The sequence below is a fragment of the Temnothorax nylanderi genome, unplaced genomic scaffold (assembly GCF_030848795.1).
Source record: "Temnothorax nylanderi isolate EJ_2023f unplaced genomic scaffold, tnyl_v1.0 TNYL_tig0003_pilon, whole genome shotgun sequence".
Classification (NCBI taxonomy): Eukaryota; Metazoa; Arthropoda; class Insecta; order Hymenoptera; family Formicidae; genus Temnothorax; species Temnothorax nylanderi.
In genome coordinates, this window is record NW_027249065.1 from 3,239,540 (window position 1) to 3,260,396 (window position 20,857).

A 20,857-nucleotide genomic window follows, 5' to 3' on the forward strand; every position below is an offset into this window, starting at 1 on the left:
CAGATACAAATAACCACGGCGATCCGTTCGCCAGAATAAAATCCGTGAGAAGAAGAAAAAGAAGTTGGCGGCCGGTAGCGGGGTTGGTTGGAGTTTAGACAGACGCATGGTTCTGGAGGATCTGCAGGAGGAGGAGGACGACGACGACGACGGTACGCGGAGCGATGTTGATCTGGACAATTGTGGCAATAAGATCGTGCAGGAGGTGAAGTATTGCAGCAAAGTTCAGTTTCGCGCGCCGGATATAATCGAGCTGTGATGAATAAACGATATCGCGACGGAAGGAACGGGAGAGATGTCTCGCTATACCAGCGGCGGAAGAACTCCGGAGACGGAATGCCGGGGCCAGCATTGCTGGCGGGAACGACTCGTAATCTCGAAAACTTCCCCGCGCTAACGAGGTTGCTGCCCGCAAGGGTAGGATTTGCGAGATGAAAGGGGACGGTGAAGGGAAACGGATAACGAGGTCGCGAAAGGAAAACGCCGTCGAAGGTCGACGAGGGTATATCGCTTTCGTGAATAATCGAGCTCCCGACTCCCACCACGTGCAAGATCCTGGGATAGAGTCTTTGCATTTTCCGCAAAAGGGATATCCACATGACGGAAATATATCAGCGAGAATCCGGAATCGATCGCGAAGGAATTATCTCCCGGCGGATGAAGCGAGCACAATGGAACGAAAGCGTGTAACCATGACTCATTTATTCCAATTAATTCGTAAGAATATGAGAGAGAAGTCAGTTCTGCGGTAATATTTGAGCAACGTTAAATGCACGGCGAAAATGAATGATTTCCAGTATAACCGCGACCCTTTCAAGATGTAAATTAAAATAAAATATTGGCGTCGAGCTCTTATTGTTGTTTTCAATCTCACGAAAATGCGCATGGCAGAAAGCTTACATAATTTAATGGTGGATTCAACCGGATTCGGTACGCGATAAAGAAAATCTGCAGCGGCGAAAGGAAAAAGAGAATGAAACTTTCATCGTCGAAAGAAGATTACCCGAGGAATGCTTGTAAGAATGATATTGGATTGGAGCGTGCCTTCGCAGAAACAGAGAATATTTTCAGAAAGATTTCGTCCCTAAAGCGTCGTAATATCGATTTAAGTCGTGTCCTGGCTGCGGTTTGGCGAAGAAATCGATACGGAGACCTCTACACTCGTATCAAAACAGGGATCTCCGATGCGTCGCTCTCGCAAATAGCACTCGTCTCTCTTTTCGCGCGCCAATTAAACGCAGAAATTGAATTTCGAAGCACGTACATAACTCGATTGAATTAGAATGGCCAAGCAATATGTCTTCTTTTCTCCAGGAAATATCTGCCCAGGAATTCAGCGCCGATTGTAATATCGATTCGATGTGAACAATTGTCAGATCTGTAATCACCGATCTTCCGATTATTTTAATTCACCCAACAACAACCTATTGATTTTCTCCCTGATTTTTATGTAACTTCCAAGAAAAATACAAATAAGCTAAAAAATGTATTTCTTCTCATTCCGCTATAAATAACTATGAGAAGTTTGAACACACAGTGAATATTTGTAAATAAATTTATTCTGCAAGACTTCTCGACAATTGGAGATTTCGAGCTTGAGTTTCGTTAATTTCCGCGTAAAACGCCCCCGCGGAAAACGCGACGCGCAACAAACTCGACGAGCCATGTTTGAAGACCGTATACGAAGTTGAGGAAAACTCGCGGAAATCCTACGACTACAGTTTTACGACGTAATGCCTCGTTTAAAGTTGTGGCTCACCCAAACGAGAACTTGCGATTTCGCGGAATTCCGCGTTATTACTTCAAACATCTGAAGAAGCGAAGAATCGTACGGAGTGAAAAACCGACACACGGGGGAAGAACGAAACCAGGTATCGACTTATCGAGCGACGGCGGTGGCGGTGGCGACGACGACGACGACGACGTGTTCCTGCCGGTCGACACGACGCGCAAATCTGCTTCATCGAATCAAGTCTGGCGAGAATAGTTACGGCAACCGACTACGGCAACTGAGTTCCTCTGTTCACTTAGTGACGGAAGTGATATCGAGATTATTTGTTCCTGTCATTCAACGTTCTCTGTCGTGAAGATAATACTCGTGCGAAATTTCGCGTGCGAGAAGGAAGCATGGAATTTAATGCTCGTGAGAATACACAGCCGTAATTCGTAAACGTATTAAAGTTTTCGATCGTTTTACGTTATCTTCGGATAATATCGAGCGTCGGCCGAAGGTAAGTGGATCTGATTAAAGATGCTTTGACATGAAATAGAAAATGTAAATAGGAGGAGACATGCGATCTTTTTTACTTCATTTTTATCCCTTTCTGAGCCAAATTATAAAACCGTCACTTTTTAAATCAACTTTTTTTTTTCAAGGAAATATAGATAATTTAAGTTTAAGTAACAAACAGGTGTTCAATCTTTGCATTTTGTACGAAAAATTTGTAACGTGACCTCTCACTTCTCTATTCGTTCAAATCGCTTCTTGTAGACCTCATTTCAAATAGTCTGTCGAATGTTTATGACGTTTCGGAATAAAAAAACAGCATCGTATCGACTCTCAAAAGAAAGTAAACACATCTTGGAGCTGCTATAGTTGCGTACTATCGATTAGTACATCAATCTTAAACGCAATCGACTAATCAATACACTTTGTCAGTGTAATTGTTACAAATAGATTTCCACACACATACTGCACAGATACACAGATACTCGCACACGCGTACTACTTTTTTTTATAAAGGTTTGTACTTAGTATGCTCAGATCGTTGCCGTTCCCGTCTCACTCTTTGAATTCTATATGGGCTAACAATGTAAATAATATGATTCTCGCGTTATTATTCGAGGAATAGCGCAATTAACGGGATAGAAATTAACGAACCAATTAATGATACGCCCAATATTCTCGCTGAAACTTTACCTCGGTTCAATGCTTCAGATACGCTTCTCTCCAGACCCGACAATTAACTTTTTATTTGAAAAAGATTTTTTTTACTATCCCTCATAAAAAAAAGAAAGGTGACGAAAGCATAAGCGTGAAGATTTAGCGAAAGAGATCATATTGGTCATGCTGATTTCATAGGAATGATAGACGAATAGAATAACAGAATGAGTCGAGTCAAAGTTGAAAGCTTCTGCTTCAAATAAGATGTAAAAACTGATGGGATACGATCAGAATGCAGATTAAATTGAGCGAAAGTAGGTCAGTGAGCGGGTTTCTGAGTAAAAATGCGATTCACCCTGCGATCCCTTTCGTTCGCAGGTACTATACGCGTGGAAAATTACGATGTTATAAGAGTTATTAATTATTTAACGAAGTGGTGCGCGTGTAAAAATACCATCGAATGTAAATGTTCATAAATATACAGTTATATTCTCCAGTTATAAAGAAATTTAAAACGCAGAATGTGTCAATTCTGAGATTCAAAATTTCACTCCCAAAATTACAAAACTTATCGCAGTACATTCGGTGCGCAAAACACACTGTCTCAACTTACGATAAAATGCACATCTCTAAATTTGGAAGCTTTATAATTAGGCTAATGGTACATCTCATTCTGTCGACACACCGTGTGATGCGTGTTATGCACGCGTCTCGAGCATCCTGCGTAAAGGACTTCGATCCAGGCGTCGCGCGTCGTCCTTTTGCGATTACGACGCGACCGATCGCGCCTCACTGCAAAACATGTCGAAGAAAAAAATAGACCGAGAGAGAAGAAGGAGAGGAAAGGAACAATGCGTCAATTAAATCAGAACGTCAGCAAGCTTCGTTCCAAGCGTTGAACGCAAGGGCGTTCCGCGAGGGCTGATTTTGCATTATACGTAGATACCGAAAGCAGTGATTGTAGACATATAAAGATCAGACATTAAATATACTCCTAACGTCAACGAAAATTTCATCGCGAACGCGCGAATGTGCTCAAATCTAAATATCGCGACAGATGATGAAACACATATTTTTGCACGTATATGGATATTTGTACGTTCGTTTAGCCGAATGTTATCAATTCTAACGCGATCTGACTATTTGGCTGGATAATTTGTATAGTTTTTTATATAGAAATAGAGCAAGCCTGATCCGTGAACGTTAATCCGTAATGCCATACATGAGTATTCGTTCTTTATGTACCTATAATCACTGTACCGGGTCACACAAGTAAATGCTTTTTAAACAGATGAAAAAGCAGCATTTACTCGTATGACACATATTATGCGTGTAAATATAGATATACTCGTACGAGAATATAAGAGTAATTTCTCCGATAAAAAAAAATATCTGACCAAACGCAACGATAGGCGATCTATGAGAATGAAAAGTGTTTCAATAACGGCCGTTAATTTTTACTTCAGGTACATCGTTCTTGTGTTTGCATTTGCGACTGGTTCGAAAACGGGTCCATACTTTATTTAATACTGAATAAATACGAATAAATAAATACGGTGAGTGTGTCGTAATTAAGGCTGTAGCCGAGCTGGTCCGCGTGCACACGAACGTAAAATAAATCTCCGCTGGGAACGCGCCTTCCACGATATTTCCATACTCATCGTTTATTCGTTTACCATTATTTCAACGAGTGAAAATCCCATTCGATTTTCCATCGAACGAATGCTGGAACACGAGAATACGCTTTTATTATTCCTTATTTGTCACATAGAAAATTACCGTGCAAAGTAGATATAGAATAAATGCGGTAATATGGGAAATATCGAAAATGTAAAATAATTATCCGACTGTTCATTCTTTAATGAAAACTGATTAAGATTGTATCACTCAATATCGAAAGCATGGTTCGCTTGCTTTGAAATATCGTATGCGTTTGAACACTATGTTGCCACTAGTTTTCTTTATGTAAGAAGTAATTTCGTTTTGATAAAATAAAACAATAAAATAATGTATTTATTATCTTATCATGTCAGATAGCGCAAAGGTTACAATGGAATTGTGACAGGTAATAGTTAAATTGGGTTTTTGCCTATATTGTAAAAAATACGATACTATCGTAGGTGGTTTCATAAAAACAACGAGCATACGTCACAGTCAAACGTGACAGCTACGGATATAAATCATATGATGACCAGAGAGACACGTGCCCATATATATGAAACTCACGTGTGACTGAGGAAATTCTGGACAAGTTTGAACATGTGAATATTTGAATGTAAAAGTGACCCAATTCCGAATACGAATATATGAATATGATCATATTGTGTTGAACTCACTAAGTTTCTCTACGACGATTGACACTCTCTAAATCTGAATCAGTGAATAGTCATCATAAAAAACACATGTATAATTCCGATTTAATACCGAAATAATATTAAAGATTACTCTTTTTCTTTTTTTTTCTTCAGATTTCTGAGATATCTATTATTGCGAATCGTATTTTTTCATCATGCGTTTATAGCAAACGTGCCCGCACTGTTCGCAATATTATATATCCGGAGTTTATGGCATTACGTTTCACGTATTAAACAAAAGCTCTGGATGGGGAAACCGTGTTGAATGCAAAATGTGCGGTGGAGATGCGGAGATCCGCCTTAGCTCATTGAATTACGAGCTAACTTGCTGCGTACTGACCGATAGTGAATTGCACATCGATTTTCGTTGGCGAAAATTCGGCGGTTGTTCCCGGCTTTACGATATCGCTACGCCGCGGCAAACGGAGTCGTAGAAGAAAAAGGGAGAAGACTAAAAGATATGAATCGCGGAGCAGAACGCTATTATACAACACCACAAACCGCTGCATTTTATGTTATCCTGATATCCCGAGAGAATCAATTAGAAAATGAGGAAATTCATTAAAAAATGAGAATTTCATTAATGATTATAAAATATATATCAAGCTTTAATTTAAACAACAAATAAGTGATAATTATTTTTTTGTGCAAGATATATTCAAAAATGTGAACCATGCGTCGATTAATGTGATCAGCAATCTAAAGTTTCTTTTATGTATTTTGCATAAAATAATAAACAATACATTAAATAATATATGATACGTTACGATACGGTATTAAAATTGAAATAAAATACATTTATCGATCATTTACGTTATTATTCGTTTCCATATTCATGTGTGTGTGTAGTGCAACCCAATAAGCGTTCTTAGCTAACAAATGTACAAATGTCAACGAATGTGGAAGTCTGTAAATTAGAAAAAAACTACAACGAGAGAAAGAGAGAAAGAGTGTGTATTGTGAGAATACCTTTGACCCGTCCACGATCTGTTTTTGATTGCTTAATCGTGATTAATTGCGATTTAGGGCTGTCTATAAAGATAATCGATCAGTATAGTGTGTCTTGTACATAGCGTGTATCATATGTGAGCCACTGTGTTGTCGATTAACTATCTGGGTTACCATCAACGCCGTTCGCGTCCGGTGTCATTGATGCATGTGCGTGCCTGCAATGTCTGCATGCGTGCGTGCGTGAACACGAGTGATAATGTCGATAATGATAACGCTAGAATGGAAGACACTTTGATTTTTAGAGCTATCTCTTGATTACGTTATCGGAGATATATTAAAAGATATAACAATTGTTTCATGCATTATCAATATTTCGCCAAAAATTCGCATATGGGACGGTTTATATCGTTCTTGAATGCCATTAGAAAGACTTGGCTACCATTCTAGTGTTAACGACTCGCCGAAAATACGACGGAAAAATCGCCGTTTATTCCCGACTAGAATAATTAGCGTATTAATTGATTAATCACGCTTAATGAAAGACAGTGACCTGACTTTTCGTTCATTCCATTGGTACTATACATTCGTACAGCGTGTTATGTGTTTTTTGTCCTCGCGTAGGAACAAACCTGTTACGATGCCTAAGCTGATTAATTATAAAATGTACGAGATGCGTAGAATATATATCTATACATAACGATATATCGAACGATAGATGATATTTTGTCGTGATAATTGCGCGAATGCGGCGTAACTTTATACTCGAGGACGAGTCGGCAGCGGGACTTGGTGATAACCGCGTGTAATACATTCGTATATCGAGTGAATTTGGAATATATCTCGTCGAGATAAGGTCCAAATCTCGATCTGAGATCACAGTCCTCGCTCCGACTTCGGCCCCCACTTAGGCATAATATCGTCGAGATTAGCAATTATGTTATTAGACGTACTGCGTTGAGATATGTCGTTGAATTTCCTAGGATAGAGAGTAGAGTTTATTTATTTTTATACTGGACGCCCTTTCCAGGTACAGCAGGGTCCGTTGTATTTGATTGGGCACGTGGGATATCCGTTATCAATATGCGCGACATTTTTCGGTTAATTCGAAATGTATGCGCGCGCGGTTCATCAATTCTCTCCCGCTGATTTTCCACAGATAATTGCAGACCCGTTTCGACGCTGATTACCGTTAAAAACGCGCGCGCGCCGCGGCGCGCGCCGTTCGACTGTTGGTACTCGAGGCGCGAAACGAATAAGCGGTAAACGCGCGGAAACGGTAAACGATAAACGGTATTAGCGTTAACAATACGAACGGTCGAAACGCGATACGCGATTAATGGTACTTTAGCCACTACAAAATGTATAATCCGCCGAACGACCGTGTTACCGGTGTGGTATCGGTATTCGATTCGAAGACATTTGTTCCCCCGAATCACACTCGGGCGTCGACTTGTCACGGGTGGAATTTTGCCGGACACTGCGTTATGTGTTTTAGCGATACGTACGTGTTTTTAGCTATTAGGATTATTTGCACGCGCCAAGTCGCGAATTGTGGTCCAGGCTTTAACGTAGAATTTACATGCAGCGTCACGCAGATCGTTCTCGTCCGCCGCGACGACAGCGAGACGAGACGAGACGTCTCGTGCAAAACATCGATCGTACTTTTCTACATCATTTTCGCTCTTACAAATAACTTATGGTTGGTCAGTTTGGTCCAATTTCGTAGTTATATCTAGAGTCCTCTCTCAGCCTCTTACGAGCCTCGCGTGCGCGACAGTGGCGTAAGTCAGGAACATAAATCGCGCAAATGAGTTCGCGGAACTTAGGGAAATTTCTATGAAAAATTAATGTGTTACACTGTATCGAATTATATATTAAAGGGCAGTACTAATAAAACGTACCGTTAGTGGTCATTGAAAATTTACGATTTACCTTTAGAGGAAGCATATTATTTTTAATAATTCACAAGAGCTGTTAAATATATGTTTTCAAACGCTTGTTAAATACATACGTTAAATTTATATAAATGTTAAAATCATGTTGCAAATTTTAATTCCTCGTAGAGATTAAAGTAGAGACTTAGTCGCCGAAGAACTTAGCGAAAAAACGATGCATCGGTGTGTGACGAAGCGTACACAATTGCTTGATGAACGTATACAAGTGTCAAAACGAAAAATTGCCGTTAAAGCCCCGCTTTTTCGCGCGAGTTTAACTGCAATTGACATATATGCACGTATGTATATTCGCGTTAATCCCGTTACGCCACTGTGCAAAATCGGTGCTTGTTTCAACGGCTATTTCAGCGGAAATCAATGCACTCGTTCATGCTCATCATGCGTATCATACACGCCGCGAATAAATTTTCCTCAAAAAGAAATCGCGTCGATCGAAATGCCACGGGATGAAAGCGACGTCGAAACTTATGATCCCTCGTCGCATCGAAGCGTGTTCGAAGACGATATGTATTATTTCCGCGACGGATTATCATCGTACCCCTGAAAATAAAGTCTAAAAGTATAAACGAAGAGGAAAATTCGAGCCGCTCGTTTTAACAAGTCATCCTCGATCCTCGGAATATAACACGAATTTGTCGAAAAGAAAATAATTATCGCTCACTGCTGATAAAATGCGTATATTAAAAGAGGTGTTAAGTAATCAATAAACGCTCAATTTGCCTTTCCACAGTTTACATTGTGTTGCACAAGTGTTATCCCAATGACAATTGTTATAATTACGACATCATAATCAAATTCACTTGGACGGAATTATTAACGGAATTATTAACAAGAATTATCGGTAAAATAAGCTTCAATGATACACGGCAGAATGTGCCGGAATCGCTTCTGTACCGTAACAATTGTTATCCCGTAACAGCGGCGGATATGTATCGATCGCCATAAACCGCTGTTACAGTATTGATTTTGTTTTCGGGCGTTTCATTATTCCGTCGTGATGCAGTCGTCTGAAACGGGAAGCGCGGGCTGTCCGATGAAAATGGAGAATCGGATAACGTTACAGTAAACCGTTAGCGCTCGTCGACCCGACCACACACGTCGATGCGATTTCGATGTAATTTTCTTAAACGTGAAAAACCCTTCGTTGCGATTTCCAGCCCTTTCCAGCCGCGGATTGCCCCCGTTGCCGTATGTAAGTAAAATAAATTCGCCGATCCGCGACTCGATCGCGCTCACATGTTATAACCGCTATACGAAGACTTCAAGGGTCCAATCACGGCTTTGAATCGTAATCAGCATAAGTCACGCTATAATACATATACGACACCCCTTGTCCTCTTGTAATCAAGCAAGTCTTATATGCAGCTTTAACGAACTCTAATGCCTAATCATATCTTTTATCATATTTTGCATTTGTATATATATATATATACATGAACAATGATAAACTTAGCGGCAGGTTCAATCTAAATGCGCTTTATTTACCAGTTAAACGCATAGATACTTTCCTTTTTTGAAATCTATTTAAAAATGACAAATTAATTCAAAGGACAAATTTTAAAAATTTTGTTCGTCTTATCGTTAAGGCTAAGACAATTTTTGCGGAATATCTTGTATTATTATATCGTTCTTTTTATAATCGCGTGGATAATTAGAAAACTAATTATAAAATTAGTATAAATGATTAAATAAATTAAAATCTAAACAGTCGCTAAGTTTTATTTACTCGTACATTAAAATATTGTACGACCATGGTAATTTAACATTGCGACGATCTACCAAATTTAAGAGACGCAAATAGACGTCTTCCGGTCGTCGTAACGTTAAGTCAGCACGGTAATACGTAATCTAAACTTCACTCAAAATGACATATCGCTTAAAAAGTAGCCACGTCATCGATAAAATACGTTACGAATCATTACGAACGCTCGCATTCTTACCGCACATTTAGCGCTAATTGCGGCTGTCCATTTGCGAGCTCATCTATTAAATAAAGAAGAAAAAAAAACAGAAACGCAACAAAACACATTTAGCACTAAATGAGCGACGAAGATACGGACTAAAGTATCTTTACAGAAACGGAATACAGGTAGCACTCGCGATTTGCGCGATTGTATAATGGGCTTCCGGAAACTGAATTGGGGACGAACAAGAGAGTCCGCCAGGAAAGCCTCTCCTCTTTAACGCACTGCTGTTAGCGCGTTTCGGAACGGCCATTTAAAACGGGAACATGATGATCGCGCAGATCGTCAACTGCCTGATGTAATGAGCTCTAAGCTCATCGTAGCAGGCGAAAGAACGTTCCCCCGAAGCACGTTCCGGTTTTTTGTCGAAACCTCCTCCGTGTCCCTAACGAGGCGCGATGTTTGCGACTTCCGTCGGGAGCCTTTCTCGTCATGATGAATTCCGTACAGACGCGAAATCCCGTTTGCGCGATATAACTTTTCGCGTAACACATATTGCAGGCGCGTGTACATACGTGAAGATTCATTGTACACATTCTGCATACTGAAACATTTCTGCGTTGCAGGTAAAGCGAGGATGGTACACGAAGATGTAAGCGCACCCGCTATGTAATTTCGTCGTCGCTCTAATTATTTGGTATCTCGGCGGTTATGCAATCCGGATATTCTCGTGATTCCGCTGAAACTCATTCTCCGAGATAATATCTACATTCCGCAATTTTATCGACGCGCAGTATCCTTCTGTGCTTCGCGAATATTAGACAATTTCCCGAACGATTAATATGTTATAATTGACTTCTGATTTATATAAAAGAAATACATAAAAAAAATATCGTAGTTACGTAAAATGTGCTGTCATTGTCATCGACGCTTTGATTTAAATATGATAATTAATTATATCAACCTCGCGAATATATTTTGATAAAACATCGGGAGCTGGAGATAAAGGCACGTGAGTAAAATAAACAATGCTGTTTCGTCTCTTCACGTGTAATTAGATGCCTGTACAAATAACCGGAACGTGTTTGAAGACATACCTGCGTGCAACCCCGATGAAGGATGCAACTAAACAATCGAGCAGTGCCAGTGCATGTACCACACATTTGTATAATATACATACGATATAGAGAGGCGTAAACATAATGTAACGTATAATATATTGATACGCATACATTTACTATGTATTCCCCGTAGAAATATCGAGGTTGTAAAACAAACGATAACCGTACGAGTACATTTATATAGAATGTATACTGTAAAAGAAGCGACTGTGTGTAAGCAGTATGGTGGACTCATAACTTGTGACCTATTTATAACGTGACCGCCGAGTGCTGAAAATATAAAATGTCTACATGGTATACAGTGACACCTGCGGCTCAGTCTTTTTTTTCTCCTGCAAACAGACTCTCCCGCCGTCTATCTTTACAGTATCACATTCACCACGTCCTTTCCTTTCACAAAGTGCCCCACTCCTACCCTTTTAGTACGTAGATTCTTTTTTCTAATTCAGAAAAAGCATACCAGGAATACTTTGCTGCATTAGCTGGAATAGGTACGGTGTAGCACGTGCATCGTAAATAAACATTTAATTGTCTTTAAATATCGATTTTTGCGTACAATAATAATTTTGTATATATACTGTCGGTATCGTCCGTTCATAAAATAATTATGAAAGGCTCGAATGCCGTCGGAATTCGTAATGCCGACTGATGTTGGTCTAAACAAAGTCATCGCTTCAATTAACGTCGTGATTAATTTATTCGACGAGGACAGTACCCATAGAATTATACATTCGTGTAGCCATTCGTTGGAATATTATTACGTGAGCTCGTGAATGTTCGTTTAAAACCGAAGAGAAAATAAATTGTCGACAAATATATTATTTTACTCTCCTAATTAGTTTATAATTTTGCAGCAGATGTTCGTTGATCTTTTATCTATTTATAGTTATAAAATACTCTACTCTGTGACGTACGTTTCCATTTGAAAATGTTATTCTGCTTTATTAATTTTTAATTATGCCATTGTCACTTCGAATAAAGAATATTTTCAAAAGTAAAAAAAAATATAAATGTTTTTCAAACTTTCGTGCAGCAAGAGGTTCATTAATTGCGAAAGGAATTTTTATTGATATGCAAAATTCGACGTAAAATTCAAAATGAAAGAAGATGCTTTTGTTATAAAACCGTACGTTGTCTCGTGAATATTTCGTCGATCATTGTTATGAATGCTACAGGAATATCACGTATGTTAATTTAGATGCCCACTACTGACGCATAATTCTATCATAGTTGCATGCGTCCGAATTGTTATTAGGCTGTCCATACAGTAGTTAACAATGTCATTATTACATACACGTAGTCAGGAGACAAAGTAATCGGGTAGCGATAGCTCGCTAATATATTAACAAACAATGTGGCTTTCGGACTAATGCACGCTGCACAGTAATTTGATTGTTGGCAAATGAATTACATTTGTAATTAAAATTATTAATATCAGGCAATAAAAGGATATGACGTAATTAATTATTAATAAATGATATCTTTACAAAAACGTGATTTAATTTTTGTAGCTTAAACAAATCAAAGATCTTCTGCATATACTTCTGCATATATTCTATACTTTTGAAATATAGATTTTTAGACTCGTTGACAAAATAGAATAGCCGAATAAATCCTTTTTATTCTCCTGTTAAACGATAAATCCGCGCCGAGTTATCAAGCGGTCCTAGCGATGGTGACGGAGGTTGTACGTGAAAATATGGAATTTCATCTAAATGTAAATGTGCATCGCTGCGAAGTATATTCACGAAACGCGTACGACGGGAGAACTCTCGAAATCCTTTTGCCGAATTCGAAAGGCGTGCCGAAAGTTTTCTCACCGAGATCCGCCGGTACGATCACAATTGTCAATACACATCTCGGAATACATATTCCGCGTTGCGACGAAGGACTTGAAAAAAACGCAATGCAAAGAAAAATATTTATTCTAATTCACACGCGGTATCGACAAATGCACAGGCACAGTTGCAGCTGATTATCGAAAATATGACAGATGTGGCTGATTGCACCGACGACGTGACGCATCGCATGTGTAGTACACGATGCCCCAGAATTATGATTTTAAATATCTACTACAAAAGTCGAAAATTCAACGACCACGGGATAAACATTAAAAGAGGGTACACGTAAACGACAATTTGCAGACTGCATTGCAAATGCGTATCTACTGCCGACTGTAAATTTAAGCGATATTATTTTTTCAGCATTTTACTCTCAATATCCACTGGAAAAACAAGGTAAACAAGTCTAAACTAAAAAAAAGGAAAAAAAATGTACCGAATAAAGAAAAAACTATCGTCTTTTTTCAATTCGGTTTTCTGCAATTTCAGGTTCGGGGAGTATATGTGACTTTTGGGATGGGCTGCGTAAAAGCCGATCGATGACGAATTGTGAACTCTATGTAAATGCAGTTTGTACACTTCGTACGCTTTTCCAGAACAAGTTCGACAGACCTGGTATCGGCTTCTATTGATTTTGAAGTTCCTTTCCGCGCTCCGATGCGTCCCATCATATTTTATTTTCACATCCGATTTGTATTTTTATTCGTCGAGACGGTACGGAGCACACATCCCCACAGTTTTTCCCCACTCGAGACCAACATTTCCCATCTCGGTAAAGCTGGCAATTTCAGAACTGTGGCGCATTGCATCGAAACTGCCAATGGTGACCAAGCAGAAGCTTGTTGCAATTTTCCACGATCAGCATCACGAGAGTATTTGAATTGCTACGACAGACCTCGTCACGATTTATCGCAACAGTTTCAATCGCCAACAGAATTTTTTAAACGCACAGAAACGTAACACGGCTGTTTCGTTTATTTTTATCCACTAGACATTATTATAATAGCAAAATTTCGGTTAAAAAAGAAAAATCTATAAAGAATAAGGCCATAATTCGTCACAACGATCTATTGTAATACAATGAAAGATTTCTCCTATTTTAATAATCGTCAGTTGAGGTGTAAATTCGTTACGAGATTTCACGTCGTTGCTATCGGAGAGCCGGCATAAATTTCATTGCTGGGAACCGGTGATAAAATTATGCGAACCTCTCGCAACTGCTTCTCCAGATTCGTATTTCTCTTTTGAGTAACTCGAGTGGCTGCGTTTACGGGTTGACATTTGACGACGAGGCGATTCTCTTTCGTCCCTAGGGCAATTCTACTCTCGTCACGTGACTAAAGCACGACCTGGAAAAAGGGCTCGACAAAGCCGATGGAGAAACCTCAAAAGAGATGGCATTAATTGTGTCCAAGAACAGAAACGCGCGTGTTCTTGTTGTGACAGAACGTTAATAGTTCGTGAAGCCTTATTGTGACACGGCAATCGAAGCTGTGGGAACTGCGAAGATTGCCTTGGCTTCACGTAAATTTGTCCGATGTACAATAACATAGAATAATAATTTGATAAAGTACGTGAATGTAAACATAAATGCGCGATATATTTCACTCGATATCGCGAAGACAATTATTAATAACTTGGTGTAGGTATACGATGAATTTAGGTCAGGCACTTAGGATTAATAGACATCTGGACATTAAACCGATAACCTCATGAATGTTGCCTCGCTTGAACTTAATGAATTTCGAGAAGATAAATGATAAGGATGTTAATTGAGCAAGAAACTAAGATGAGCATTTCAATTATCGGCAAAAGTTTGAGAGTATCATAATGAAAAATGCAATCGGGAAAACTTTTTTAAATTTTCAGTCGGTATCTTTATAAGTATTTAAATATCAATTACAGCTATTTAAATATTATTTAGAGATCTCCAATGCGTTAACTAAATATAAGAAGATCGGTACGTTGAAAGTTCGTAAAAAACTTCTTTGAAATATTAATTTCTTTTTCTGAGATTATTTTAAATATTTTTTAATATATTTTTCATATTATGCAAATAATAATAATGGAAAGTATTTTAAAATACTATTGATAATATAGAAATCAAATTAAGCATCGCATATGTAAGCTAATGTAGATAATACGTAGCTATTCTAATAATTATTATGTGATTTTTATCTCGTTATCGGCTCGGGCAAACGCCAACATTTTAGATTTTATCGCGAGTAGTTAATTCACTCTGCAATTTACGTTGCTGAAGATTATACACATTAGATTTTCTGATTAGAGAGCATAACGTGCGATCGTATTACTACCATATTGGATACTAAAACGGATAAATATAGGGGTGATACTAAATTAAATCGTCAAATACGATTGATGTTTTTTTTTACTTGTAAAAAAATATTTGCAAGTTGATCGACAGATATACGGTTTGCAAATTTGTTCATATATATATATATATATATATATATATATACACACTATTTCCAACCAAACACCGGTATATATAGTCGATATTCATATTTATATTCCGGAGCCAGTTGCGTCGGTCCGACGTTATCGCGAGATCTGGCATCTGTCCGAAGTGCACAACGCTCTAATTCAGCTACTAAATAACAGTGAGAAAGAAAAGACCGTTTGTCGTCCGGCGGGGGAACGGATCGGGTGGGTTAAACTGCGATGTCAAAACGAATTAAGTCATCGAGAGAAGAGATCCGTCCCTCACGTAGGCCGACACTTCCATTTGGAGCGTTCGGGTCGGCTCGAAGATCGCGCAGATGGATCCCTCGCGCGATCGCTCTCGTTCTCGCATACGTGTACATATCTTCGAAGGATCCGATCGATCGTTCGTGAAAGGATACACTATGGGCGATGGGTAAACCTTGAAGCACCGACAATACCTTGATTCCCGATGCCGATTGTGTCGAGGAACTCTGTTCACGATCGGCCATTGTTCGCGGTTGCTAGACGACGACAACGTTCCTTCCTCGAGTAACTCTTGCCTCCAATGCCTCCACGAGAGGAAAGGAAGGGCCAGAGGGAGCGGTAAAGAGGGAGAAAGAGGCAGCGTTGGATTAAACGTGAGACGATCGGGCTAGATTAAAAGTAAGCCGGGTAGAGATAAGACGTCGGTTTAAGTTTCCTCGAGGAGCCCTCATCGAAAGAGAAAGCTCGCGGAAAATTTCCCTCGATAAGAGATGAGATTCTTAATCATTATTGAGATTACTATCGCGCTAGTTTTGTTTTTAAGTCGAACTGTTAGGGGCGCAAAACTAAATCCGAAGAAATTGTTTACTTTCCATGTTCTTCACTGATACCTATAGCTTCTGTGCGACGCGACGCGAAATTGCATGGCAACGGAGTCGAGTTTCTACTTGAATGAGAAAGCACCTGCATTAATTATACCGTTTCGGATAGACGTTGCTTAAAATGACTTGGAAAAAGTGAAACGAGTTAAAACAGCAACAGAGAGCGGCAGAGGGCAAGAGAGAAAAAGAATGCATCTGAACGTCGTAAGAAATTTCTTCGTTTAATGAAAAATGAAGTCTTCGCTATTCTGAAGATTTATATTATTTATCGTGAAAAATGTGCATCGTTTGAAATATGAACTTTCAGTGCTAAATACGTATATATTAAGATGGGAGATGATTACTTTATCTGCTTTTTTTGCGCACGCGTACAATACAAAAAATAATAAAGTGCAAAAATAATTAATCGAAAAATAATTGATACAGGCTTATTCAAATTAATTATTAATTGATATTGAATATTTACTTATTTAGCGCTAAAGTATACGTTTCGTTTAGAGCTTTTCGATTGCCTTTGACGGATAATAAATTAGCGCGTCGCGACCCATACTGAAAACGGAACAAGTATTTCAAACCGAGATCATAACTCGAGCACTTTTTACACGCCGCAACCCCTTGTTTTCTCTCCTTCGTCTGGTTTCTCCCATTCGAAATCATTCAGGCATACATCGAAAGACGATTTGCTCTCGGCACCACGCCTACCGTGAAGAGCACCTCGTGTATCCGATGGCTGGAACGACCCGGAAAACCGGATCCTCTACTGAACAGGGCTCCGCATAGGGTTTGGCTTAAGACCACAACATTTCCCCTCCATTGTCGTGTTTTAAGCGTGACGGAATTGTGATGTCGCTCGCCATCGTCCGGCCATGACGACACACTGGCCAACTCGCCGTTGAATCGCATTAGTACATTAAAGTCGCCATGTTGGCTCGTTTCTGCCGTAGAAGAGTAAACGAGGATAAACAGAGCGGAAATTCGGCGACCTGAGATAACGGGGAGAGAAAATATTCAGAGGAGCGTATTACGTTTTATAAACAGGGCAATGCGTATTGCGCACTGCTGTATACTTGATTTTTTACCACTTCCTGTTTATACGATGCGCGTTTTATCGGTATTTCAGATACGAGGTATCTCAGATACATGGTATAAACAGGAAAAACCACTTAAAGAACGATCGAGAGAGAGATTTCATTTTTGCGTTTAATTACCCTAGAGACGACAAAATCCATCGAGGATAATTAATTCAGAGTCCGCGGGGTATTGAGAAATAGACAGTGCAGGAGACGAAGTGACAAAACTGTGTACGCTGAGATCAGCGAGCTACCTGAATTTACGCGAACCAGACAGTAGCATCGATCCGCGATGCTGTTTTTAGCTTCCGGTCGTCAGTCCGCAGCATCCCACTTGCGGTGACGACGACCTCGTGTTGCTCGCTACATGATCCCTGCTTTATTCGATTCCGTATGCGGCCCGGGCTTCAGATTACGGCTTTAAAAGCGATCATCTTTAATTAATTCTTTCAGTAGCAAAAGCTTGCAGACATCCACAGACGTTCGTAAACAGTTCTCTAAATTACGAAGTCTATTATAAGAAATAGTTCGTCATACATAATTGTACGATACATTTGCCATCAATCGTAAAGAAAAAAAATATTATCGATAGTTCTCGACCTGATAAATATCATATGCAAAATTGTAATTACAGCACTGAATATTAGAGATTGAGTTTCTATTTACGCTCAAATTTTTTAATCGGCTTCTCTCATGAAAGATCGTCATCAAATAAACGAGAGGAAGCCGAAAAAAGCGAGGGGGAGAACGAGAGGGTGAACAGCCGCTGCGAAACTTGCCCTGGCTTTATTGATTCCGTTCTCTCGCCGTTCAGGATAGCTATCATTGGGCATTAGTTCTCTTTCTTAGGTCTTGATGAGGAGAAAGAGAGAGGTGAACGCAAAGGAGGAGGGTGGAGGACGGAGGTGATTGCCAGGCCGAGGAGACTTCTGATATCTCATCTCGATGGGAGTGAACCGCAATTTCTCAAGCGTGGGAGCCACACACACATTTTCAACCCGTTAAAGATTCACCCTTCGACATCAGGACCTCGACGTATGTGTTAGGTGTATTTCTTTGTTAAACGAAGCAACTCGGTCGGCACTTTTCTTGATCATGAACCCGCAGATGCTCATGAATGGAGATTTCTCGCTATACAGTCTATCCGGAATGTAAAACCAGATTGCGAAGGTTCTTACGACGTAATTTTACGTGGCAGATATCACGTATTTCATTCAAGTAAGTTAGGATCAATTTTCTCTTAACAAGAATTTTATGACAAGCCGGATTATAAAATTATTTACGGTAAATTTTACATTCAATAAATTGAACCGGAGGTGCACGCTCAGTTTCTACACAACGCTCAGCATGTAAATCCCAGAACGTGACTAGAATGTGAAAAACGTCGAGATAATCTATACGTCAAATAGGTATAAAAAAAGGATGTATTATATTTTCATTTTTTGTTAAAAGTAAAAAAGAATTTTTTATATACCCACATATATATCATTTGAAAGTCGGTAAAAATAAAATATATTGTAACACACTGGAGTAAAATAATAACATTATATTATTACGTTGTTCAAATAAGAATAGACAGAAATCGTAGAAGAACAACGTCGTAGTAATCATATATAATTTGCATTATTCAGAAAGCAGCCTTAAATATTCGAAGAGAGTGAAACTCTGGTACTTGAATTTTAATGCTAAATCAAAAATGCTCGGGACTTGTTTCCACGCAAAAGTAGTTTCTTAGTCGCGAGAAACTTCGTACCGATTTTGCGCGGGTAGACCAAAAGTTGCAGAATGCATTACGTGTTATCGTTCTCCTTTTGTCCCCGGTAGTTTTTCAATTCCGGCGCAAGGGTATTCCGCAATCCTTTGTTTCGGTCAGGAGCACACGCGGAAAAAAACATTGATGGACACGAATGGAGAGTGGGCAAATGGAATGGCAAAAATGTACAGGCGAACTTTGACGTGCGTCTGGGAAAAGTTTATTTCGCGCGATTCACGCGCAATGACAATTCGTTATGATGTGGGTGAAACTTTCGTGGCGATTTCCGAGATTGCAGTCACGCGCGTTTGATACTCTCGAAACAGTGAAGTCTTAACTCGGCATGAACTTATTTGACAAGGTAAAGTTGAAATTTAGATTGACTGGGATGATAAATAACTTTCGGAACAAGAGATTGATGAAGAAATGAAGTTTCTCGTTTGAGTGACGGAAATGTAAATCGGAACAAATGTGATGTTATTTTTTCATCGACATTAGCACTGAGTCTTCATTTAAATTCGCTTGATTTAAAAAAAAAAGCAAATTGTGGGCAGCAGCAAGTATTTCGTAATTGAGAGATATCGATTCTTTCTTGCGTGCTGATTAATGAAAAAACACGTAGTGCAAATTTTAAGATGCACGTATTTATTCGTGCGATATTCTAAATCGACATTCTAATAGAATTTGCGGATTTATTTGTTCATAAAGGGATTCAAATCCTTTAGGACCGAGCTATATACGCGCATCAGCTATCTCGGAACTACAGCTAATTCAGAGGCTTCCGACAACCTTGTTATTTGCCATTAATAAACGCATGCATCGCAATATTGTTACGTATCCTTTGCAAACAGTCCTGTTATAATTCTACCAATCATCGATTGATAGAATTGCGGTATCGGACGACAGATATATAGTACAAATAGCGTACAAATTCGCGACCATATACGCGCCGATAAATATAGCGCGGTAACAATACCATGCTACTTGTCACGGTTGATCCTCATTTGATTTTTCCTCGACCGCCGCCGTCGCCACGATCGGGTGCACGTGCGCGTGTAAATGTCCGCTGCAGTTTAACCTAATTACAGCGCGCGCTAGAGTGACGGCCCCTCGACTTTTCTACATCGAATATCCGTCTGTCACGGCAAAACAGTTTCCGGTCGCCGCTGCGAATGACACCGGTTGCGGTTGAATCAAACAGACGCGATCTAATAACGTGATTAGCACAAAATTCGACGCTCATTCGCTTCCGTAAATATCACTTTAAATCACCGGCCGAGAGAGAGGCGACCATCATCCACGGATCGGATATTCACGTGGATTCGCGGAATAAAAGCTCCATTTCGCGCGCGAATTTACGTCGACGATCCGGATAATCTGAAATAGGTACCATTAGTCTTAATATTACGTATCAGCGGAGAGACTGCTACATTATTAAGCTTCAAATTGCGAAAAATGGTAATCTCCGATTTTTTTCTCTGAGCGAAAATCGAGTTTAAATTTTGCAAGGGACACTATTCGTTTCTCGTTCAGTCACGTTCACGAGAAAACGTGGGATATTTTTTGACAGATATTTTGAGAGCTAAATTTTTCGATAATATTTCCGAGAAACATATCGCGTCGACAACGTGTGGGCTCGACAATATTATTTATCCAATGAACTTTATCCTTTGGATAAAGCCCCGAAACAAAGTGGTTTCGATATTCGGCACC

General features: G+C 39.4%; 1 protein-coding gene and 1 long non-coding RNA gene across 2 annotated transcripts in view; one reads left to right on the forward strand and one right to left on the reverse strand.

Moving 5' to 3' along the window:
- Nucleotides 1–11,474, forward strand: part of LOC139772322 (uncharacterized) — a 41,878-nt gene extending 30,404 nt beyond the window's left edge. The window contains exon 8 of the mRNA XM_071705943.1: nucleotides 4–11,474. Coding sequence (XP_071562044.1) covers nucleotides 4–13 — 10 coding nt within the window. The 3' untranslated portion in view covers nucleotides 14–11,474. The remainder of the gene's footprint in view (nucleotides 1–3) is intronic.
- Nucleotides 1–20,857, reverse strand: part of LOC139772328 (uncharacterized) — a 62,863-nt gene that overhangs the window by 11,566 nt on the left and 30,440 nt on the right. The window lies entirely within an intron of this gene.